Source organism: Diadema antillarum, unplaced genomic scaffold (genome assembly GCF_040938485.1).
Source record: "Diadema antillarum isolate AM-2024a unplaced genomic scaffold, OU_Dant_1.0 seq00001171_RagTag, whole genome shotgun sequence".
Lineage (NCBI taxonomy): Eukaryota > Metazoa > Echinodermata > Echinoidea > Diadematoida > Diadematidae > Diadema > Diadema antillarum.
The window spans coordinates 238,080-264,289 of record NW_027271974.1 but is presented as its reverse complement, the minus strand read 5'-3'; the positions used below and the strand labels follow the sequence as shown (position 1 = coordinate 264,289).

Below are 26,210 nucleotides of genomic sequence, written 5' to 3'. Positions count from 1 at the left end.
TGAGGCTGATGCAAATAGATGTGCCTTTCTAGTTACCTAGTATTATTTCTCATTACCTTGACAGTAACCCACTTCCGGGTTGTAAATCGCGTAGACACAGAGGAGTCTGAACAGAGACGCCCTTCCTTCCTTTGCCTCAGGCCGGGATCCCATGAAGAGACGGTGGGTGGGGAAGGTGCGTTCTGGTTGGATGGAACAATAAAACAACAGGAAATTATTTCCCTGGTCTTGCATAACAATTTGCTCTGTATTTTGAATGTGACTGCTACACAAAAACTCATCTGTGTAGCCATTTCGTTGTATACTATTTTGTTTTAAATACTTTTCCCTCGACTAAAATTGCTGTATGACCTGAAGAAGAGAAAGCACTCCCTGAACAATGCTTCTATATTAAAATGTCCAATATGTCATATCACTCTGACAGAATATCTGATATTCACTTAGTTTTTATCTTAACCCATATCAGGCTGGGGAAGGGGGGGCGGAATCCGCCCCCCTCGACGTTTCGCGCAATATCTTCGCAGCGCGATAAGCTCCCGCCGCGATGTTTCATTACTTTTTTCTTTCAAGTATCGCGCAACTTTTGAGACCAAAATTGTTGCGCCCGCGCGTACCGTTTTGACGCGACGCCCGTTCGAAAAAAATTTGTCAACCCCAAAATTGCTCCAAAACGTGATTTTGTGTACAAATCCAATGCAAATTGTGTTTTTTCAATTAATTCACATAAAAATTCATATCTTGACTTAGAATGGACGAAATTAATTTATTTTAGCATAATAAAGCTTCGAAAAATGTCTGTGACAAATTTTGGCCAAAAAACAAACAAAAACAAAAGGTCAAAAAACAATGAAATACATAAGAAATTCAAAAAAACAATCAAATGCATAAGAAATTAATTTCGATACAGATTTTTTTTTATCCGATGTCTCAGGAGAATGATACAAGAAGCATTTTAAAAAAGAAATTAGCTTAATTAGAGCATTAATAAGTGATTTAGAGCCCAAAACTGATTTTATGCATGAATTACAATAATTAATTAATATAAAATATAAGAAAAATTTTTCGGAGAAAGCAACCATACATTTTGATAGTATACGTTGTGGGCGTTGCATGTGCTGATTTTCGGCGTGATCACGCGTTCCATAGGCGAGATCTGAAGGGGGGCGTAATCCGCCACCCCCCCCCCCCCCCCCCCCAGATATAGCATAGCCAAAAAAGCCCAGCCTGATTAGGGTTAACCCTTTATAGCCTGGGCTTCATTAATTTTCCATGGTCATTTTCTCTAAATTATGCTAATCATGCTAATTTATGCATGACATTTTTTGTGCATCAAACTTTAGGCTCTAAATCCCTACATAAAACTTCAAATGAGCTAATTTTTTATTTGACTGTTTATTTAGCCCCCCCCCCCCCCAAAAAAAAAAAAATCCAAGTTGCAAAGTACGTATTCAAATACATTACATTTGTGGGGGATCAAAGACAATTGTAGAACTCAGATGGAACACTTTGGAAAAACTCACCCAAGTCCACGACGATCTGTCTCAGGATTTGGAGGGGAACGAGGTGCTTCATGCGGGTGGGGCCGGCTCTCCCCTTCCCCTCTCCCTTGGCCGATCCATCCTCGTCGTCGTCCCACACGTCAGCCTGGTTGGTTCTCAGGCAGTACTCACTGATGCCGAGCTCCACCAGCTGCGAACGCAGGGCACGTACACACTCCTACACAGATTTGACAATTTTTTTTTTGAAAATGACAAAATAGAAAGTGTACAGTCAGAACAATTTGAAACCTGGGAAATTATTTTCTTCACACATGCATTCACGAGGGAACAGGGAGAAATCAAATATAAAAGCTACTTTTCTGAAAGGAATATGTTTCCAGAGATCGTACAAAACATGTGTGTACATACATTGTAATGTTTAAACAAGAAACAAGGGTTTGAATTATTACTTTTACTCTTTACAGCAAAGGAAATATGACTCTCCTTGTGTCACATGTTAAAGGGAAAGCAAACCCAAAGAGCAATGTGGATTGAGTGAAAGCAGCAACATTAGTACAACATATCGGTGAACGTTTGAGGAAAATCGGACGATCGATGCAAAAGTTATTAATTTTTAAAATTTTGGTATTGGAACCGCTGGATGAGCAGACTACTAGAGGTTATGATGTATGAGTGGACGACAATACAAAGAAAATATAAAGAAAATTCCACAAAAATTCACTTTTCTAGCATTATGAAAGAGCACTTGAATAACCGCTTTCAGAAAACAGGGGGAATAATACTGCTTCCCAGAACATATGTCAGTATCAAGTTGATGGAATTTGTCATTTTTATGAAAAATGAATTTTTGTGGAATTTTCTTCATTATTGTTGTCCACTCATACGTCATAGCCTCTAGTAGTCTCCTCATCCAGCGGTTCCAACACCAAAAATTTAAAAATTCATAACTATTGCATCAATCGTCCGATTTTCCTCAAACTTTCACTGATGTGTTCTACTAATGTTGCTGCTTTCACTCAATCCACATTGCTCTTTGGGTTTGCATTCCCTTTAACATCACATAAAAGGACAGCCTTTTTTTTCAGCAAGCGTAACAATCTAAAGTCCTCAGAGACTCACAGAGTAGCTAAATGAAGAAGTCTCCTGCTGCTGCTCACAGCATAGCAGCTTGGCCCACAGTACTGGTCGAAGCTCACGGGGAACGCCCCTCCTCAGCAGGTAGCGCACCTTGTTGGGCGAACAAATGAAGGACTCCCCCCACGTCTCCAGATATGACTTCCACACGTCTGTTTGCTCAGGCAGAAATTTCTGAGTGCTGCATGGCAATTTTAAGGGGGAAAAAAATGATAAAATGTCAGACATGTTTTCTTACAAGACAACAAACAAGTAACACCAACAATCCAATAATATCTGCGGTAAACTCATCTTCATTAAACCTTAGTTCTGGTGGTTTAGAGGGTCTACACTGTCATGCGATAGCACAAAAAGGTGAATATTATGGAATCACCTACCTTTACAACAATAATAAATTTACTACTTTTTTACTAACGTTAATCATATTTTTGCTGCACTGCAGTCTACATGTGAAATTTGTTAATCTTGATGAGTTAATTTGACAATTTAGTTTTTCATGAGCATTAGAAATCTAGGTACAAAAAAAAAAAAAAATGAGTTCAAGAAAAACTGTTATTAAGTGTACTGTATACTCAAATGGTTGCGGCACTGCACTGCCAGTGCCACTGGTAATCGACTCACTCACTCACTGAGAAAATTTTGCCAAACAAAATCATGTAAAATTACTAAGTCGTATAAAATTATAATTGACACGTATTTGTAGTTGTAGGTCTCTTACTTAGAATCTAGACCTCTCTAAAGGTTAGACTGCTAGAGTCAATTTAAATTTAAAGGGCAAGTTCACCTTCATAAACATAAGGATTGAGAGAATGCAACAATAATAGTAGAACACATCAGTGAAAGTTTGAGGAAAATCGGACAATCGATGCAAAAGTTATGAATTTTTAAAATTTTTGTGTTGGAACCGCTGGATGAGGAGACTACTACAGCTTGTGAGTCATATGCGTACAACAGTATAAAGAAAATGTAAAAGAAAATTCAACATATTTTCACTTTTTTCGCATAATAAAAGAGCACTTGACTTGCCTCTTTGTAAAGGCGGGGGGAATAATATTACCCATAACATTTGTCAGTAACGAGTCAGGGGAATGTGTACTTTTTTCAAAAGATGGAATTTTGTGAAATTCTCTTTATATTTTCCTTATATTGTTGTACGCATGTGACATCTAAGTTATACAAACACTGCAGTAGTCTTCTCATCCAGTGGTTACTGCACAAAAACTTCAAAAATTCATAACTTTTGAACGGATTGTTTGATTTTCCTCAAACTTTCACTGATGTGTTCTACTAATATTGCTACATTCTCTCAATCCTTATGTTTATGAAGGTGAACTTGTCCTTTAATTTAAGTTTCTAAACCTACTGTGAATTTAGAGACTTTTTTAGGCCTAAATTTTATAAATTCTACTTTTTGTCTGTCTGTCTTTGGATGATCAGCTGATGATCTAACGACAGTAACGTTAGATAGATCCTGCGTTAGAGTCGTAGAGAGTTCATGAACTAGGAAATACAATAGAAGTGAGTTTGCCACTTTCCCGAATAGAAATATCATTACAGGGATATTTTGTGAAATGTTTTAAACTTTACACATAACATAAGAAATACATATGTACATACATACATACATACATGTAACGTTACATTTACATCAATGCATCTAGCCTGACCAGACCGCTGTGCGAAGCTGCACGGGCCACAGCGGCTGCGTGTAGTTACAATGCATCATGTACATGCTACATGCACTACGCAAACTCCAATGCAAGCATGTGGGACTACAATCATTATATAACCACTCGCCTTGTGTAGCAGTGATTCCGTTCCACGTCCCCTTGATCATCAGCAAAGACGGCAAATCCAAACTCGTCGAATCGTAGAACTCCTTCTGGAGTTTTGCTCCTAATCACAAGCCGCTCATGATCCATTGTGAATAAACATTGATCAGACGTCAACACAATCAAGAAATGAAAGATGAAAACATCGAATTCAAATCTACGTGTACTACAACACAGTTACGGCACTTCCGTAAATTCAAATAAACCGCACTTTATTCTGCACTGTGTATGTATGCATGCTCTGTACATGCATGCATCGCGCATGCGACCGTGCAATAATTATAGCAACGGAACAAAATGTGCAGGGACCTCCCCTTCTACACTGAAGGGCTTTTTACACTTGTAAATTTTTGCTTAGCCCCGGACCAACGGTGGGGCTAAGGGGGGGCCTTAGCCCCACCGTTGGTACGGGACTATCCTTAGCCCACTTTCTGTTTACACTCGTTTTTGCCAAAGTGGGCTAGCCCCACCGATAGTACGGTACTATCTGGCCCTGCAAAATAGCAGGGGTTAGCACCGCAATTGCGGTGCCAAGCAAGTGAGTGTAAACAGAACGAAAAAATAATCCTGGGCTAAGCGACGGAGACGAAGTCCGACCCTCACTGACCAATCAGAAACGAGGTAATCAAGTGCTGCCGGTGCGTGCGTGTGCGCGTACAGTACACAGCATAATTATGAATATTCATGTGGTTTGGAAAGTCCGGGGCTAAGAAATACAAGGTCAGTTTTCTCCTTAGCCCCGGACAAGAGATAGTACGGGACTAATTGGCGAGTGTAAAAAGCTGAAAAAATTGGTACGGGACTAACGATAGTCCTGGGTCAGAGAAAGTCCGGGGTTAAGAAACACAAGTGTAAAAAGCCCTTGAGTCTAGTGCCTGCTCTAGTCTATCCCATTCAGACACATTGACATGCATGATGTTGAGATCAATAACACTTTGACATGGTTATAACATGCGTTTTGTTTTTGCTTGTGTTTTTGTGATCATTTTCTATTCTTCATCCACACAATCTAAACAGCAGAACCCGAAAGTGTGTCATTGTCAACATCGTTTGAATATCCTTAGTGCACAAGTGCGTTTTGACTAGCACTGATCATCATGAAATTGCTTTGTCTCAAAAGATGTTAATTTGGATGACGACTGAGTTGTCAATGATCAAGTATGGTATAAACATACGTTTCCATTCTATAAGAAAGATAGATTTTCTTACTTCAAATTACAGATGCATGTTTGCTTTAAAAATTAAAGGCAACGATAATTACTAGGGGTCTACACCCTATAATGCCAAATGTGAAAATCGTTTCCATGTGGGGTATATTTGCACTATCGGCTTGACTTTTCAGTTATAATTATGTAAAAAGTATTTGATAGATAACCTCATGAATCCCATGCATTTGATTGCCCACGGCATCCTCATTTGATTATGTAATCATTTAACTAACCAGGGTCAGTTACGCTATAGCTATTATAGTTGATGAATTTCTCCCCATAAAGGGACTGATCTTTTAATGCGAACATGTTAGGTGGAGATCATCATTTTATCCTTTATGTTTGTTTATGTTTTGTTTGTTTGTTTGTTTTTGTTTTGTTTTGTTTTGTTTTGTTTTGTTTCGTTTTGTTTTTTGTTTTACTAATTGTGACCGATAATGACCGATAGTTGACAGTTATGTTTTCTATTTTACCAATCTATTCCTTTTAATTAAAAGAACATCATTCCCGAAGTAAACTAAATCTCATTTCAAGTTATAGTATAGCTTTGGTTGAGATTGGAAATTCATATTTTAACCTCTTTTTTTAAAAAATCAGAAACCACTTCCAGGATAAAAGAGCATACAAATTATTATAACAAGAATTCAAAGTTTATTTGATGAAAATCCAGACATTCAAAAACAAAGTAAAAACAAACTTGGTCCTAATAAAATGTGAGTCTCAAGTTTATTAGGACCTTTTGTTTTGGGGTATCTCAAAACCAATTCTTATCATGGGGTATTTCAAAACTAATTCTCATCAAATAAACTTTGAATTCTTCTTAGAATTGTATGCTCTTTCATCATTATATAAGAAGTTTCTTATTATCTCACAAAAATGAGTCGGGAACTTGAAGCCCCATCTCAAACAAAACGAAGAGTTTGTTTGCAAAAACCGATAAGTCCATTTTTGAAGATTTTGAAGTATATACGATCTCTGTCATAAAGTACAAAATAATATCACGCATTCTTTTAAATGATATATTGGTCACTACATATAAAGGTACATTTTTGAAGTTACGGTCAAAAGACGCACAAATTTTCTTATTATTCTCATTGTTTTTGTTTGTTTGCTTTTATTTCTGCATTCAATCAGATGCAATTTGAATGCAAACTTCAAAAAGTACAAAGACAAAGAATAACAAGTGCAGTGAAATAAATCGATAACAGTACATAAATAGATTCACATAGGTGATTGCATTGAGCAATGTAGATACAGAGAAACATAAAATAAAATATACAGTATTTTTCAGTAAACAGCAGAGATAATTGAATGCAGGAGACCACCATCATAAGCGATTAAGCTTGAAATGGATGGAGACCTTTAATCGCAAATATCTCCATTTGGGAAATATGGACTTATCGGTTTTTGCAAACAAACTCTTCAAACTATCCTTCCCTTTTATCAAAATTCATTGTAGGACAACGCACAATTAATCCTCCATTACAGACCCGTTTCGATAATAAAATGTTTATCATGACTTTGTGACTCAAGTCTCTGTCCGTGTATACAGCCATTGTTTTAGAGTAGGCCTACATTCTTCTAGTGTTCTGTCTGCTCAAGTTAAGAGTGAAAGGCTAATGATTAAACCAATTAAACAGAGAGAGAGAGAGAGAGAGCAATAAGATATATTTTATATGGCAGTATATTAATAGCCGTTAAGAAGAAAAATACCGCCAAACATGCCAAATAAGGAATAGGAAAGTGAGCACATTTCAGAAAATAACTGGAGGAAGAAAAGTAGGGAATACTAATTGCAAGCATTAATGACTAAAAGTAATGATTGATAATTACTGATAAGAACGATGAAATAAACGATGATGATGAAAAAGTAATTGTTAAGAAAAGAAGACAGAAAAAAGAAAAAAAAGGAAGGAAGAGGAGTGCGGAGGAGAGGAAGAAGAATTGGGGAAAGGAAGAAGGAAATGAAGAGAACAAGAGGAACATGTTTTTAAATTTAAAGAAAAAAAACCAGGAGAGGGGTGGTCATGATAATGAACTGAGAGTTTAGCGTCCACCCCGGGAAAAACCACTTGTCGGCGAAAGATTTTCTGATGTGTGTCAATGCCAGAGTGCATGGTGTTACAGGAAAGATTTTGTCAATGAGTATGATGAGATCTTTGATGTAGGTGCGTTTTAAAGTTAACACCTTAATTTTCACTTTCTCCCCGTGAAAACGACAATATTTTTCATTCTTATGTACAAATAATTGAACAACATGGGGATAGAAAAACTATTAATAACCCGCCAAGTGTGGTAATGATGTTCGCGACCTTGATGATAATTATTATTACATGTACTGTCATTATCAGTGTTATTGTTATCATCGTCATCATCATCATCATCATTGATCATTGAATTGTCATCGCATGTCAAACATTGTCTTTTGGTTCTATTTAGCGTCAACGGGATCTTCCCGACCATTATAAATACGGGTATATTAGGGATCCGTTTCATGAAAGTCTTTTTCGCTCATAAGACACACTCATGGGAAACTTCATGAAATGAATTTAAAAGCCTTTTATAGCTACACATAACATCCATGAGCGACTTTGGCCGTTCTGAGATTTATGTAAAGACTTTTGTGATTATTTCATGAAACGGACCCAAGGTCCATCAGAATAAGAGTTTGTTTGCAAAAACCGATAAGTCCATTTTTGAAGATTTTGAAGTACGGTCTCTGTCATTAAGTACAAAATGATACATTTTTAAATTATATATTGGTTACTACATGGATAAAGGTACATTTTTGAAGTTATGGTCAAAAGAAACAAAAATTTTCTTATTATTCTCTTTATTTTTCTTGACCTTTAATCGCAAATATCTCCATTTGGCAAATATGGACTTATCGGTTTTTGCGAACAAACTCATGTGGTGCCCAGTCCTGCACACAATCATTAGGCGACGTACGGCTCTGGAGGGCTTCATTGAACAACGCCATCTTTCGAGTGCATCGTTCCTCAACACAGCGGCAGCGCGACGTGTCCCGACGTCGGACTCCGCCGCCGCCGCTGTTAACAGGGCCGTGGACTTGTCGCATTGATATCGCATGCAAGAGAAAAATAGTCCTTTTTTCCTTATTTCCTTTTTCTGACATCATCGTTATTGAATACTTTCCAACTTTCTGATAAATGTACAAGATTGAGTATGGCAGAACATTTATAATTTCTGATCATTATTCAAAGATCTCGCAGTTGGCATCTGCTTCAAGTCGACATCAACTATTATAACAAGCAAATCATCAACAACAACAACAACAACAACAACAACAACAACGACCTTCTTAACTGCATTTTATTTTATTTGCCACTTTTTAGCCCCCCCCCCCCCCCCCCCCTCTTGCGCCGGGACTGGCCCTGCTTTTAGAATGTCCTCCAGTCATTTTCAAGTTTTACATTTTTAAATGAAACTAATTCACACAAAGTCACTAATATACACTGTACTATATACTTTCATATACAGGAACACATCCACGCATATCACGTATTGCAACACGGGCTTCCATACGCATTGACTGTTGCATGTGAGGGACCTATTATGTAAGGCACAGTACTCTCTAAATTCCGTGGATTGAATGTCAATCTAATAGATTGTAGTCAGGGACCAATCCAAAATTTAATTGAAAGTTTCAATCGAATGAGTTTAAATTTTAACTCTATTAGATTGAAAACTACAATCCAACGCTTGGATTGGTCCCTGATGACTACAATCTATTTCAATCTATAAGGAATTTAGAGTGTATGTTGAACAAGGTCACAAAAGTATGATAATCCCCATGAAAGGTAATTATGTCAGGATAACTTACTTTTCACAACGTTAGATTTCATTGTAATAATAATTGAAATAAAATAACATAACAGTTTTTGTTTGTTTGTTTGTTTGTTTGTTTTTTCAAAGCACGGAGTTATAGACTTTTTTTAACGGATGTAGTTATTGCGAAGTTGCACCGCATGCATTCTTCCCTTCCTTTCTCCTTATCGCCACTCAGTGAGTGGTGCCTTATATGTTATATTCTTACAATGTTGTATTGTTTATCTAGACAATCATTTCTGAGGCCAATGTCCTCGTCAAACGCTTGCTTATGATGATGGTCTCCTGAATTTACATCAAGAATTGCTTAATTAATTTGTCTTTGAGCAAGATATTGTAATTTATGTTTGCATAAATGTATCTGACAAAATTATTTGTTTCTTTTCATTTTGCATTGTGTCAAAAAGTTGAATATTTGAATTAATCATTTATTCGTTTTAACTGTCAGATTCATATACTGTGCTCAGTTTGTTTGTTCAATCGACTTTGTATTTCATTTATGTATTATGAAAAAGAAATTCAGAAATAAAATCAGAATCAGAATCAGAAATCAGAAGTTTATCTCAAGGCCTGAACGGAGACGCGTGGTGTTCCTGTTAAACAATCTTCTTTGTTTTCATAAAATGCGGTCTATTTTACAGCTAGTTCTACTTTGATAAACGCATTTTATTTAAAACCACACTCTCAGTTGCAGGTCTCACCCCTTTCAATGGAATGTGCAGCTATGTTTCCTTGAATGCCATGAATTTGTGTTAGCAAAGAGATTTTGAAAAAAAAAGAGATGAATAATGAGTAAAAATCTTTTTAGACCTATACTAATTCAGCGTTGCTTCAATAATTATTGCAATGATACACCACATTCGTCTGCAATTGGATATTCCTCGACCTTTGGAGAGGGAATCCTTTCTATGAAACCATCACTGAATGAAATGAAGAAATAGCAAGCTCTCGCAGCCCAACAGAGGTGGATGAGTGGAATGGAAAGACTTTTTCATGTCACGTCATTTTATTTCATTTAGATACATAACTGAATGAATGTATTGAATATCTTCGTAGATATAAAATGAAGTGATATGTTTATTAGAAGGATAGCAGGATAGCACGGAAAATATTTATTCTAGGGAAAAAATAAAAAAGAAAGAAAAAAGAATATCAAAAGAAAGAAAGCGAGAATGACAATGGAAAAGGATGAATAATTGAGGGGGGGGGAAGTGAATCAGAATGAATCTCCAAATGAAAATGTTGAATGATTTCATTTGTGGGAATTTCGATGAACGAATAGATCATGGGAAGTACAGTGCAACAGAAAAAAAAACTGTACAAGAAACACCCAAGTTCAGATCCAGCGTCTTGTTCTTGCAACTTTCGTATGATTCCATTATCACTCTTGCACAGCGCTCTCGATATTGCATTGGAAATGACCCTTCTCTGCGCAGTACGCTGCGCTCCATGCTGAAGTATGATCGGAATTTTCAATATGGCGGCTCACTGTGCTGAATGAATTGGGAAATATTATTTTGCCATGTAAGCTGGAATTTGGACCAATAATCACTGATGGACATGTCGCGACTGGCCGACTATTTTGTTGTGGTCGGCTATGACCATGATAAAGAACGTAAGTGTCCATGCTTCTTCATAACGAACGCCATTTTAACTGGGAAATGTTTTGGTTGCGAAATAAGGGTGTGTGTGTGTGTGTGATGTGCATACGCTCGGCGGAGCGCTGGTACGGTCGGTGCACGGATGGGCGTCAGTTTCAATGTGGTAGGGAAGCCCATAATCTTTTATACGCCTGCGGCTTTTGTGGCGGTGCAAGTGTGCAGTATGTTTTCGGCCAGCTTCTTCCGCTAGGCCGAACCTGGGGCCACGCTTGTGCGCGTAACGCGTTACGGTCTGGATGTCTTGATAGATGAGAGATGTAGGCCTAGTTATTGTTGTAAATGAGATGTAAAGGTCCACTCCCTGCCCTGTGGCTGTGCATTTCCACTGCACTGGTAACACCTTCCGTATCATATTTGTGCCTTTCAATGTTACTAGAACTTTGATTAATAGAACTTAGAAGTTAGACCCTGGCCATTATTACAAGGCCAAGGGCAAAGCCTCGCAAGGACTGGGGATAGAAACCTGCAGAGCTCTCTGCAGGTTTCTTACCCTACTGAATAATATCCTTTAACAAACCACTACCTAAAGTTGCCAGACATTCACATCGCATGTAACGCGCGCCGCGATCGGAGATCAGCTGGGATGATTTTCATTGCTCTCAAAAGACATTCCAAATTCAACTTTTTCCTCCGTAAAAACACAAATAATTGTAATCCAAATGTATTTTACCATATCGCATGTGTAATAGGTGACAAAACCATTTTTGATGCGAGAATTTTTTTGATTTCGAATGGATTTCAGGTGGCAGATTATCAAAGTTTTTGAAACGCGATGATGCACAATGCATCCTACATTGAAGTGTGTGTATTGTGTATGTGGGGCGCTGTAGGCGAACTAACACAGTGCCTATCGTTACTTCGCCAACCTGGGAGTGCATAGGAAATTTATACACGAAGTGGCGACTAAAGCGGTAATTGACGTTAGAACTTCTAGAGTAGAACATACTGTAGATCTAACGTTAGGTCTATTATTAACGTCTATAGTAGGCCGCTATGTCTACTGACTATATGTTATTAAAGTCAAGACTTTGTGTCCCCACATACCCTACCACTTGCCTAAAAATGTGAGTGTGTGCATGTGTGTGCATCCATGTATCATGTGCATGCATGTGTGTGCATCCGTGCATAAAGCTATCAAGGCATACGTCATTGTAAAGTGGTGTGGCAACATAATTAATAGTGATGTTGCCTTGTAATGAAGGTGATGAAAATCTCTGGTGTGCTACTCCTGGTAGCCTCTTCAGTGTATGTTTATTCAGTGAACCCTTATACTAAGCCTTTCATTACCAGTGCCAATACAAATGCAGTGTATGATAATAAGAATATGAAATAGCGCTTAATACAACATGCTTCAAAGCACTTTACAATTGTCAAAACAAACAAACATAAATCAGCTTTTGAATACAAATATCAACTATACATAATCATCAGTTCTGTTCTAGAAATAAATGGGTTTTGAGTTTCTTTTTGAAAATGTCAGTGGAGGTGGATGACTGAATATGAATAGGGAGGTTGTTCCAAAGAAGGGGGGCATGAATGGAGAAAGTGTGGTCACCATAACGGTTGTGGGTGTGAGGGTCAAGTTTGAGCTGAGCTGTAGATGATGATCTAACCAGGTCAAGAAAGACATGTACATATACAACAGTGAAGACTGTTCCAGTAAATAATATTGGTGGAGTTGGGATACACACACTTTACTAGGCGGAATTCATACTCACTCTGGACTAGTGCAGTCCAGAGTCTGACACTCCTACTGTGTGCGGTGCAGTGCTATACATGAAGTCTATTAGTACACTGGCAGAGAATGGCGAATGAAGAAGGCGAGGTGAACTTGAGGATCATTCACTCTGGCAGTGAAAGATGATGACATTAGGAAAATTTGGACAGTTGCTAGGTAATACTGAAAAAAGAAAGTTCAGAAGAAAAAAGTAGGCATAAATCTTACACAGAAAAAAAAAAATGCAGACCAAAGTTTGAATTGTTTCTAACTTTCTGTGTAACTTTGGTGTCATGATTTGCAGTGGAGAAGCTGACTGCACAGAGAAATTTTATTATTTTATCAAAATCACATTTATTCATCCCTCAATATCTTGATTCCTCTCTGCGGCCAGGGCCAAACATGAAACATTAAACTAGTCACTTGGTTCCAACTGCTATGTCATAGCGAGAGTTCAAATCAAGCAATCTACTGTAAAAGAGGATATTTTTGCTGGAGTAATTTCTTACTGTCACAGTATTTCCCATAGTTGTAAAAAGTGGCCTCTTACTCATCTGAGTGGAAGCCCTTACTCGACAAGATAGACTACATTCTTTCAGTGGTACACCATACTTTTGGGAGGTTTATAGACACATACATGATGTACATTGTACATTGTACGAGGCATTTCTCATGGAGACATTTAAATTATGAATGTCGATCATTTGCGGGCAAAGAATAACAATTATGACAGGCATTTTAAAAGCCTTTGTACAATGTAGCATTGATTTTGGATTGTACGTGTTGGATAAGATCACTGAACATGCAGATCTTACAGTTATATGATTATATAATGTTCTGTTGCGTGATTACTTTTCATCAAAACTGACAAATACAACTGTATACATGTACAGCTACAGTTCCAGGGCTGCCAACTCTCACGCATTGAGCGTGAGACTCACACAATTCAACCAATTTTGACAGTCTCACTCTGATAAACGAAATCTCAGGCTAAACCCCCAAAATGGAATGTACATGACTACAAAAATAAATATATCTCTAAATTCTCTGATATTCCAAATATATCGATATGCCCATGCCCAAAATTTCGAGATTTTCCCGCGTGGGTGTAAAGCTTAACCAATAATAATCGTTTTTGGTTCGCGCGCAAAGACGAGCTATTGGATTACGATTGGTTTCTACCTATACCACATGAGCGTAGCTTGTACTTTTGGCAAATTACAGTACATTGAGTGTATGGCTATGACGTGTGCTTTACATCGCTTTGCATACACTGACTGTGTACGTAATACGTACGAACATACGTAGGTACGGCCGCACAGCAGGCCGCCAGGCGCTAGCCAGAAGGTCGCTCCGCTCCCTCGCAGTGTCTCACGCCAAACTCTCACTCAAGGTTGGCAGCCCTGCAGTTCTGTGGATAGAGTACATAGTGTATATATGCCATCAATGTCCAGTTACTGTAGTCCCACCCATAGCAAGATAGTGACCAGTCTCTTTAATGTCAAATGTAAATGTATCCGTATGACTGAAGGACAGATTTCTGCAGTAAAATAGATATGCAGGTACCTCAAGTCTGCATAGGATGACTGCACTCTGGGTCCCATTGACATCATAGCCTGACTGATGAATCCTCTTGAGTATTGGAGGCCAAAAAACAACAACAAAAAACAAAACAAACAAACAAATTTAAAAAAAAAGCCACAAAAGGAGAGAGAGAGAGAGACAAAAAAGGAGCAGTTGTGTATTCCATAACATAGCATTTTTGCTGATACTGTTACTGGGACATTGTCCATTTGTCCTGTGTTGAAATGAGAAATTCTTCTAAAAATTCTCTGAGAGCATCGCATGGCATTATATTCCTCCCACTTGCCCAAATTGTATTCAGACAGGGTCATTCTACTTTCAACTAACAGACAGGTGCCCCTCTGTGAGTTTTAGTCACCCGTCATTGTGGCAAATAGATGAATTGTAGGTAAATACAAAGGTGGGTTTGTACTTCGTACTACACTGTTATAGCACCCTATTTTTCTCTTGACAATTGAATGCTACAATAGGATGAGATTCCTCAGCTATTATCAGCATACAATATGCAACTGATACACAGTATACACATGAACACTTTATGTGTGAAATGTACAATGTGCTAGCTCAAAAACCAGGGTTATACCAAGGAGCCTTGGTTATACTGGATGTACACTGTACATAATAGTGATATTGTCGGTCCTGAATGTGCTAAACATGGGTACGGTAGTCTGAGGCTGTATGCACAAAAAAAAAGGAAAAAAGAAAAAAAAAAAGTATCATGCCAGAGAACCTCTCTAAGCTTTTTTTTTTTTTTTTTCATACATTGATAACTGTGACAAAGGTGAACCTGCGCATGCAATGTTATACATTGTAAGTGTTTAAGTTTGAGTGAAAATTGGGTAGGTTGATCAGTTCAACACCCTTGTGCAGGGTGACAGTGCACATTACAAATGTCTTTCCATTGAACCAAGCAGCAGGGTGTAATTACTTCCCAATTGCAGGGGCGACGTTTCTGGGTTTCAGTTCCCTCTCCCGTTGGAGAGGCAAACCGAGAGAATGTGACAGGGATGACAAATAATTTGATTGCTGCTCTGAACCGTGTCATGTGACCTCTGTGTCATGTGACCTCCGTGTCAGTGACATTTCCTTCAAAATGCTCTCTCTATCATGGGACCTGTGTCAATGACATGACGAGCCACCATAAACGTCGCTCAAGAGCACTACAAGTGATGAGTAGACCACTGACAGGATGAAATAAATGCCTCTACAGACATTTAGTCGAATGAAAAATGGGAGTTTTATGGCACATTGTGATAACAAAAAGCCAATTTTTGAGTGTACTAGGATAGTCATTATGTACAGCGCCCAGGAATGATCAAATCGGGAAGCATTTAAAGTTGGGATTGCTCACTGAGGGTCAATAGTACATGTACACTTTATGTTCCTTTAAACTTGTATGATAAAATCAGCCATAGTTTTTTGATTTGTTTGCAAACATTTCTTCAACAGCATGCATCTGAAAAATACCACATCAATACGTTGCACATAAATACATTTGCTGTGGCTATGACATGAATTCTGAATTCCCCCACCTGGGCTGAACTGCTGTCATTTTAAACATTCGTGCACTTACATTGTACTACCGAATTGATTTTAATCATGAAGTCAGAGCTACCAAGTCTCACGCATTCTGCGTGAGACTCAAGCATTTAGGGGCCATCTCACGATCTCACGCATGACACCCATTTTTCTCATGCATCGGGCAAAGTCTGCAACTTGGGGCTATAATAATGAGCATAGCTCAAAAGATTAAAGTGATAGTAGTTGCAATTGAAATTATATTTCCCTTTTGTCTTTCAAAGTAAGTAAAAAATAGTCACTATAATGTACCTGATCGCACCATTATGAGCTAAAAATTGAAAAAGCTCCCTACCGTGGGAGGCCGAGGGGGAAAAACCCCTCCCACACCCTTGCTCGAGCGCACATTCGCATGCCGAGATGCCGAGTCATGAAAATCTCACTCATAAAATTTTTTTGAACTTGGCATCCCTGTGAAGTGGGGAGCATGGGATGGGGAGGGGGGGGGGGGGGGGTGGAGTTCTATCTCTTGCCATAAATGGCAATGTTTTATAGGCTATAGCTGCTGTCTCTTGTATTTGGAACTGGCATGATTTTCTTGGGATCAATCATGAAGCTGGAAGAATTTTGAGGGGTTCTTTTTTCCTGAACCCCCCACCCCCCAACTGGGGATCCGAGACCCCGACTGCAATCGATCTAGCTGTCAGTTAAGTAATTACAGCCTGCGGGAGAAATGTATAACGATATCTCAACGAGCGACAACTCTGTAGGGGTTAAAGGGGAATCCAACCTTCCAAAGTGTGCTCTACATGCATTTATTTCAAGTATAACAAGTTGCTGAAACAAAGCAGTTGAAAGTCACTGAAAGTCTGAGGTTGTTGAGACTTCACTAATTTTCCAAAGTTTTTTTCTGTCACTTCATTTTCATCCAGTCAGTGCTTGAATCAAAGAAGCCTCTCCCAAAGGTTACTTTCTCTTTCTCTCTCTCTCTCTCTATTAAAAGCAAGTTGATCATACCAATGAAGAGACTTTTCACCATATTGTATAAAGATGTTGAATTTTGTGCTGGGATTTTTATCAGTAGTCTCCCTTTCTCTGTACAAATGGATAGAGTTGTAAAGGTTGCAACTGCTGGTCTACATTTTAACAAAATATCACTTGTGATCTTACAATACATTTGTACAGAGGGAGACAATTGATACTGATAATTGAGCAGAGTACATTATCATTCCTCTGCCTTCGATAATCTCTTGTTTTCATGTTGAATTTTGCCAGTACTTTTTACTGCTGTGAAAAATTAAATAAAAAAGAACTGATATTTTGGTGTAACTGACGTAACTGACCTTTTTTAATGTGAAGTGAACAGTAGAAGCTTTTATACTTTGTCTGGAGTTGAAAGATTCTATGTTTAGACAAAACCGTTAAGTATGGGTGACCATGAAAATATCTATTTGCAGATATGTGGTTTAGTTTGCAGAAAAGGACTTGGGTGTTCTGTTGTTATCGAGAGGGTCCAATGGATATTGAGAGGTACATGTAGCACAAAGCCCCTGTTTACTATGCCAAGTACAAGCAGTACATTAGTTGCCAGTGGCAGCAGCAGCTGTAGAGTACGCCCGACTCAGATATGATTAGTTAATCAAGGACATGCTCTGGTGATGGCTCTATTTGAATGCGGTTCTATGATGCCCCCCCCCCCCCAATTTCCCCCTCCCCCTCCCCCTCCCCAGGAGTGCTTATCATACTACACTATACTGATATACAATGTAGTGCACACATCATATGAATGTCAATACAATAGATCTCTCAAAAAAGGCAAAACAAAACATAGCTCTACATTGTATTAAGATTAATCCTTTTCCACCAAAGAAGGATATTATATAGTGTAGACCTACATACATAGGGGTACCAGTATGAAAATTAAATGATCACATGTTTATTGTCACTCTCTCATGTGACCCAGAGCTTTTCTTGAGTCTTAGAAAGCAATACAGTGCAAAAAAAGTACAATGTATTTCCATATCGACCATTTATTTTTCTCTCTGGTGTGTAGTACAATACTTCTGCCCAAATGGCTTCCAACTTGATGATTTATTAGTTTGCTTGGTTCACATTATTTTTGTGTTTTAAATGATTTGCAATGTGTAGATCACCTATCGAGTAGCCATTTCAGTTGTAGACTCACTTTGCATCAAAAAGCTCAAAGGCATTTACGAGAGATTTTGATATTAGTAATGATATTTGGATTTCCCTAGACAGACCGATTTACTCTATCATCGATGTCAGACATTTAGCCCTAATGAGTAACCATGTACTAAACTGCGTTTTTGTTACCTTCATCATCTATAGATTTAGCTTGAATAGACAGGTCTGTGTAAAAACTGAGTGCATTAAAAAGCATTGATATCACTGGTAACCATTTGAAAAGTATATAATGAAATACCCATGTCTTTTCTCTCTGATAATTCTATTAAACGGTTGTGCACCTGTCTAAATAGTTTCCTCTACATAAGTTGTTTGTCCATGTGCAAATGTGCTGTAGGTCAGGCCAATCTCAGACTGAGATAAGAAGCTCTAGTGTTGCCCGGGATAATCCTTGTATTTTAAAGGCATTGTTTATCATTTGCAGATGAAATAAAAACCCAGCTTCAGTGCTTCAAAATAGTCCAAAAATGTTAGTTAGGGTTCTAGCATTAACCAGTGTAAAAAAGTTAATCAGTATAAATCAGATGTTAAGTATTATCAAATATACAAAATGTTAACAATAGTTATAATAAGATTGTTTCTAGACTAAACCATACATGTACAGTTATGGTTCAGTAAGAAAAAATGGTGATATCTCCTTATATTTCAGGCTTTATTGAAAAAAATGTCATATGGTAGGGTGTTTTGTGATCAAATTGACCTACACATACAATATGCATCAAATGTGATAACTGGAACATTTTTTAAATCACTGCTCCCAATGGTAAACAGATGCTAGGGACACAGAATATTGGTTCAAACATACTGTATGTGCAACATTGGTCTATTTGGGACTGTTGGGCAACTCATTACACCTGACAAAGTGTTCGTTGGCAGAAACTTCGAAGTCCCAGTAGGGAAAGAAAGGGCACAAGATTTGATGCATAAAAGAGTGATGATTTCTCAGGAAAACACGAAAACATACTTGTAGTACTTGTAAACAAACAGACACTACTCTTGCTGCTGAAGAGCTACAATGTTGTACATGGCAAAAGCAATCAAGGACCACCTCTACAGCATTTGGTTGAGAGATGACACTAGTTGAAAGGCATTGCTGCTTGTAGCAACTAATCCCATCCTGCATTGTGCAACTGCACACTTTGAAATCTGATCTATAATAAAGCTACTGGCTAGGATGTTGAAGGAAGTTGGTAGATGAATACATTCACAACAATGCCATTAGTCACTGGAGCACTTCAAAAGCCCCAGTAATAGATTACCCAGTGGTGAAGACAGTGGGTTTCATTACACCCTGTGAGCTGCTAATTGCATTAATCCCCCTTGCATTGATATACTGGCATGGTGCTTAACACCTTTTGTGTGGGGGAGGCCCTAAGCTCTATGTTGTAATTAACTGCTCCATTGAAAGTGATCCCTGTATGAAGTGGTAATCTAGCCATGTCTGTATCAGGGACATTTGTTCCAAATAGTGTGTGCAAGTAGTGCTATTTTATGAGGGTTTTTTGTGCCATTTGGCACTCAAGCACGCAAACAGTTTATATCCTGGTGGTAAAATATTTTTCCTGGGAAGCAGAACCCACTATTCAAAAATAAGGAAGCTGTATGATGTGCCTTGCCATCACACACATGTAGGCACGGCAGCGGCAATGTAGTTTGCACTGTTATGTGCGTGGTGCGCAGGACTCCATTAGCAGTGCAGTGTTTGCTTGACTGGAGAAGCTTATGTAAATCAAACTGTCAAGGCCGCAATTAAAGGCACCATCATTAGATTGGGAAATTGTATTATTACACTGCATTAAAGGAATTCATTAAACTCACTGAAACACTGTTCGATTCCAATATAAGCCAGGCATTTCAAATCCATTGATTATTTTCTAGTTCCAAACCCTGTGAGAAGCCAATGATAACATTGCATATATATTTGAAAACCATCTCTCGTGTACACTGTAGTCTTGAAAAGTCAAGAGATTGTTTAGCCTGCAGTGTTGTTGCTAGGCAACACCACCCTTTGTGCAGGAGGCATTATGTCATAGTTACAGTATATATACTGCTGAAAGCTGGTCAGTGAGGGGTAATCAGGATTTTGATGTGTGAAAATCTAACATGATTGACTTCGGGAGAAAAATGAGATGGTGGTTCTCTACTGGCAGGCTGATGTGCTTTATAGCTTGAAATGAATACATCTAGAGCTGTGGACTGTCACTCTTAATAGCTCAGTCTGATGATCGAGAGTGTCTATGAATCTAGATACAGTGGCATACTAAAAGCAATTTGGGGGCAATTTGGGGGTTAATATAATACAGTGTACAAGCTTGCAATAATGCAGAGAGATATTTATGGGGATATTTGAACTTACATTGTAGTGTGTGATTTAAACTTCTGTGGTGGTTTCATACTTCTTGTGTACACACAATGTAGACCAGATTGCCTTGTCCGTTTTAGGCCGATTGAATGAGAAAGATACAATTTACATGTCTAGAAATGAAACTACAAATGTTGTAATGCTAGAAGGTGGCTGAACGGAGTCAAGACTGGTGCAGAGATGATTTTCGTTTTGGCCACTTGAATTGGATTGGTGAACTAGGCTTGTGCTGACTGGCTGGCTGGCTGTATCAGTGACAAGATACTCCATACACAGCTGTGGAGAAGCCTAATCAGTGTAATGGCGGACATGCTATCCCTGTGCCTCGTCCTTGTCTGCTTTTAAAGGGATGGTACAGTATTGGTAAAGATGAGAATTGGGCTTTTAACTTTTTGCAAGATACCAAAAAAACACACTCGTACAGAGCATACCATTCTAAGAGGAATTCAAAGTTTATTTGATGAAAATTGGGTTTGGAATGACTGAAATATCCAAAAACAAAGTAAAACAAAGCGATCGTAAAAAAGTTTAGGTCCTACACTATATTAGAATCGCTCTGTTTTGGATATCTCAGCCGTTTCAAAACCAATTTTCATCAAATAAACGTTGAATTCCTCATGGAATTACTTGCTCTTTCATATTTCATAAGAGTTTTCTCATTATCTCCCCCCAAAATGTTAGAAACCTGAAATTAGGTCTTAACCAAAACTATACGATCCCTTTAAGGGATAGTGATACAACTCAATGTCATTTACAGTCTTTGGATCATTTTCAGAGGTGTGTTGCCATTCCAGTGGTGGTTGCTGGTGTGTGTGTGTCTGTGTCCACTGTATTATTTACAGTGTATCATCATTGAAAGACAGAGTCTTTTGTAAAGAATTTGAAACGTACGATGTAAAAAAATTGAAGTGTTGGTAGTGGTATCGTGTTTTGCCTACTACGTTGGACAATCAACCTACAGTACGCGCAATAAGAAACGCCTCCGTCAATTTCGTTTTCCAACGAAAGTTCGTTATCGATCGAGTAGCAACGAAATTTGGACGAAATTTGGACGAAATTTCGTTATCGATCCAGTAGCAACGATTCTGACGCTTTGTGGACGCATTTCACGCACGACCGCCCGCTCAATTTCGTTCGGCAAATGCGTTGCTCGTTCGGAAAATGCGTGTTCGGAGCTCGGCAGTTTCGTCCAAATTTCGTTAAAAGCGTCCGTGATCCAAGGCGCACATGGAATACAGTACACACGTGTGTGTGTGTAGTGGCCACATCCACAGCCGCTAGCCGGCAAGAATCACTGCAAGATTAGACTCAACAAGTACTAGTAGTAGCACAGCGGTCGGGAATGAGAACAGTAGACAGGCGTGGAATTCACCTGATTCACATAATACTATTAAGAATGGTAACATGTATACATACATCGATGCCGTTTTCATTGAAGCAATTTGTAAAAGTTTTAGTTTCCCTTACCCTAGCTGTAAGTACGGCACCGTTAGCAGATTATTCACTGCATTTGTAAGTCACCTGATACATCACATGTTGGTATGCGGGCTGCATGTAACCAGGGAATGTGCACGTGTGGGAAAGGCGAGTGCGCCGTATGTGCGTCGCAATTGCCATGGCATGGCTCGCTCGGCTGAACGAAACAGAGATGTACGATACATGACAAGACCCAGTATAAGGCCTACTAATTGTTCACGTGTTGTTTTTTGTTTTTTTACAAGCAGAAAATAAACAACTGTTGATCATGAAATAGACTAAATTACCAATCAGAGATCATTCGGGTTCATAGTATTTAAGAGAAATCACGCAATTTTGGCGAGGGTGAACCCACAGGAACCCACAGGAACCTTATCGTAGAATGCCGACCAAAAAGAAAATGGTTTCACTAAAATTGCGTGTACGTAAAATCCATTTGAGTATAGAAAGAAAATTAACCCCCAAAAAGAGGAAAAAAGAAATTAGAAGGATTTGTTCGCCGTTATTTGGTCATTAAATATATTTTCTTTCTTCAGCAATTGCGCGTTACATTGCCCGTTTTTTTATTGAATCAGGGCCCTGTTGCATAAAACCCTTACCGCTGGACTTACCGCTCCTTTCTATGCGGTAAGTCTTAAATCAGCGGTAAATTTTATAATCATTGATGCTGACGGTAGTTACTATTGAAATTCAATGGTAAGTTTTATGCAACGGGCCCCAGAAAAGCAAAAAAAAAAGTAATATTCAAAACAAGACAATAAGTTTAATTCTTAGTTTGATATCGTTTATTTCTTTATTGGACAGAGAGATAATTCAGACGGTACGTGGAATTTTCAAAGCGACTAATTCAGACTGATTCTTAGTTTGACTTGGCTCTTTCTTTCTTTCTTTTTTTATTTTATTTTTTTTTTGGGGGGGGGGTTTGAGGTTCATGTTCGTTGTACCCATGCACCCATAAGGTTCATTAGGACGAAAATGAAACATTCAGATACACGCGACTTCCCTACACGAAAAATAGATGTTCGTAAATGTGATAGTCAAATTATGATTCATAATTCGAAAATGCACGAATGTTTGTGATTGGATAGGTGCGTTATTGTCGGATTAGCAAACCTTCGGAGTACTGTAGTATCGAGCCTGTTGTATTCAAGGATAAACGAACTTTTGAAATAATGAATTTTATATTCAGAGTAAGACAATAAGTTTAATTCTTATATACCTGTAGTTTGACATCGTTTATTTCCTAGTTGTGAAGCGGGAAGCGAGAGATAATTCTGAAAAGAAGTATATATACAGTCATGCAGACGAACGTGAAATATTCAAAGCAGCTATGAGATTAAATCTTAAGTTGTTTATTTGTTTGTTTGATTGCTTGTTTGTTGTTATGCTCAAGCGTTGGTGTAATTATATATACATTTTTTTTTGGGGGGGGGAGGCATTTTTGTAGTACCCAATGCACGTAAAGTTCGCTGATGCGAAAGTGATAAAATGTTCCGTAACACGCAAATTCCTTACACCTTGTAGATGTTCGTACCTAGTGTGAAAATAAAATGTATTACTATTATTTTGTTTCCCCCATTGTTCGATGGGTATAGCAAACTTCGGAGTGTCAATCCTTTCGTTTTCGTATAAACGAACTTCCTTAACTCACAACACCATGTTTCAGAGTAACAAACTAGTCATTATTTTATTCGGGCATTGGGAATAGTTCAGGAATAAAATATAGAAGGGAGGAAAATCTTTAAGGCAAGAATTACGATGGATTCTTAGTTTGAAATCATTTATTCATTTCCGTGGTGTTCATTATTCCGAAAAAAAAGAAAACGGGTGCGCTATTCCGATGGTTACGGCGTTATTTCGAATCCGAAACACGCATATTCCTTGTGCCTATCCATGTTTGTTGATTCGAGAATGTAATCATGCTGCGGGTAATTGCTATAGGGGGCCATATATTGTTTTATTTCTGTCTATTGTTATATTATTATTATCATTATTATCATTATTATTATTATTATTATTATCATTATTTTTATTATTATTATTATTATCGTCTTTAACATTATTAACCAATGTTTTGATTAACGAGCATTTTGTGGGCTGTTTTTTTTTTTTTTGGGGGGGGGGGGGCATTGCCCGATTAGCAAACCTTCGGAGTGTCAATCCTTTTGTTTTCGGACGAACGAACTTCCTTACCTCAGAAGAAGAAATCAGTGTAACAAACTAGTCATTATTTTATTCGGGAATTGGGAATAGTTCAGGAAAGAAATATAGAAGGGAGGAATCCGAAACACGCATATTCCGTGTGCTTATACGTCATGTTTATTGATATGCTGCGGCTAAGGGCCTATTGGAGGTCGTTATACCTTTCGTTTGGTGTACGATTTCTTTCGTTTCATATCACTTTATTTGTTCCTTTCATATTCTGAAATATTTAAAGGTAATCTTTCAATTGCCTCGCACTGTGTATATATACATGCATTTTCGTAACGGCGATTTCGCGCTTTGCTGCAGTATTTCGAAGGGTGTTTGATGCCAGCCGCTTCGGTGTGCTCTGTGGTAATGTTTATGTGGTTGTCAGGGAGGTTGTTGATACTTTGTCTGTTGACATTTATTTTCGTACAGGCATGGGCGGATCCAGGAATTCTGTACAGGAGGGGGGAGGGGCGCAACTAATATTTCTGGTCCCACTTCCGGGTTTCACTTCTATTTTTTTTTCCACGATAAATAAAGGGGGCGTGCGCCTCATGCGCCCCCTCTGGATCTGCCACTGCTACGTGTTTATCTCGAGTGATGGTGATCGTGTTTCTAAATGTTTATAAAAAAAAAGGACAAAATTATCCGAGTGATGCCTGATGATAGTGCAAGTGATGATAATCAACGATGCTGATGTAAAAGACGGCTTGCTGTGGATGCTGAGCGTACGTGCCCTTCGTTTATTTAAATAAGTTTTCCCTCTTTTACTCTTCTTTCCCCTCCCAAGAATGATAAAAAAAGAAAATACCTACACCTCACAACAAAAGGAACCACGTGTGAACAACCATCGTTAAGTTCAATCGAAATGTTCATTATTAGCAAAGAATAAGGGGAAAACACGAGTGACGGAAAATGATAGAAGCGACGAGATTGTCTTCTTGTGTATAATGCGGTCTCTTGGGATTGGAAAAACCCCACCCTCTCCCTTTGTGGAAATTTCCACAAAACCAGGTGCGTGCCAGACCCCAGGTGCCAGACGAAAGAATGCGCGCATTTGGTGTAGTATATCGATCGAAGAACTCGCGGGTGAGTTGAGTTAAAGGAATCATTGCAAAGATGTTCTGATGTTCTGGTTCCCGAACTGTAAAAAGGAATTGATTAATCACTCAAAAATGCAATCACAGATTTATATGAAAAGTCTCATATGCCTAGACAAATTCACTGAGATGTCCTATGTGATGCAGCCACCACCCGATTAAACGGCAAAATCATGACAATAAAATTTCACGCTCATCAAAACTGCCTATTACTTTTCATATGAATTTTGGTTATCAACACTCGTTCGTGGATTTGTTTGTTTGCATGTTTTGTGTGTATTATTCCTCGATCCTGAAAGACGTAATAATTATTCGCATCGAACGTAAACTGTTTACCGTAACTAAGCCTATGGCGCATTCGATCCATTCAACTTGCAGTAACCTTTAAGGCAGTACAACTGTAAGTAGCACATGGTGCATTCTTTTGAACCACGTGTTTCGCATATCGGCACATCCAAACACATTAGCGATCGTCCTTATGGCAAACTTTCCGATTACAGTCAGGGGAGAAGAAATCGTAATACTGTACATGTACTTACGAAAGTGATTATGCTTAAGATCAAATAAAATGAAGAAGTTTGAAAACAACTTGGCAACACTCAATCAAGTTTTGCATTCTCTCACACAAAAGCTCTCTTGAGAAAATGAAAGCATTCCCTCTCCCCTGCTAGATAATGGAAGTTTTCATTACTAGCCCAGCAAGTTTTGGGAGTGTACATGAATGTTTTTAGGATAGAGTCAAAAGGGACCTAAGTTTTCGATCATAGCAGAATCTTCGTCAGAAGCAAAATGGCAAATAGGCAGAAAAAGCAACCACACACATGTAAAGCGACTTCACACAACAAGAACAGGCAAGGGACAAGGAACAAAGAAAA

General features: G+C 38.4%; 1 protein-coding gene and 1 pseudogene across 1 annotated transcript in view; one reads left to right on the top strand and one right to left on the bottom strand.

The window, feature by feature from the left end:
* The window catches only part of LOC139744411 (uncharacterized), a 44,206-nt pseudogene extending 39,601 nt beyond the window's left edge, over nucleotides 1-4,605 (bottom strand).
* A 6,388-nt stretch (nucleotides 4,606-10,993) lies between these two features.
* The window catches only part of LOC139744416 (myotubularin-related protein 13-like), a 163,391-nt gene continuing 148,174 nt past the window's right edge, over nucleotides 10,994-26,210 (top strand). Inside the window, 1 exon segment of the mRNA XM_071654854.1 lies at nucleotides 10,994-11,137. Coding sequence (XP_071510955.1) covers nucleotides 11,077-11,137 — 61 coding nt within the window. The 5' untranslated portion in view covers nucleotides 10,994-11,076.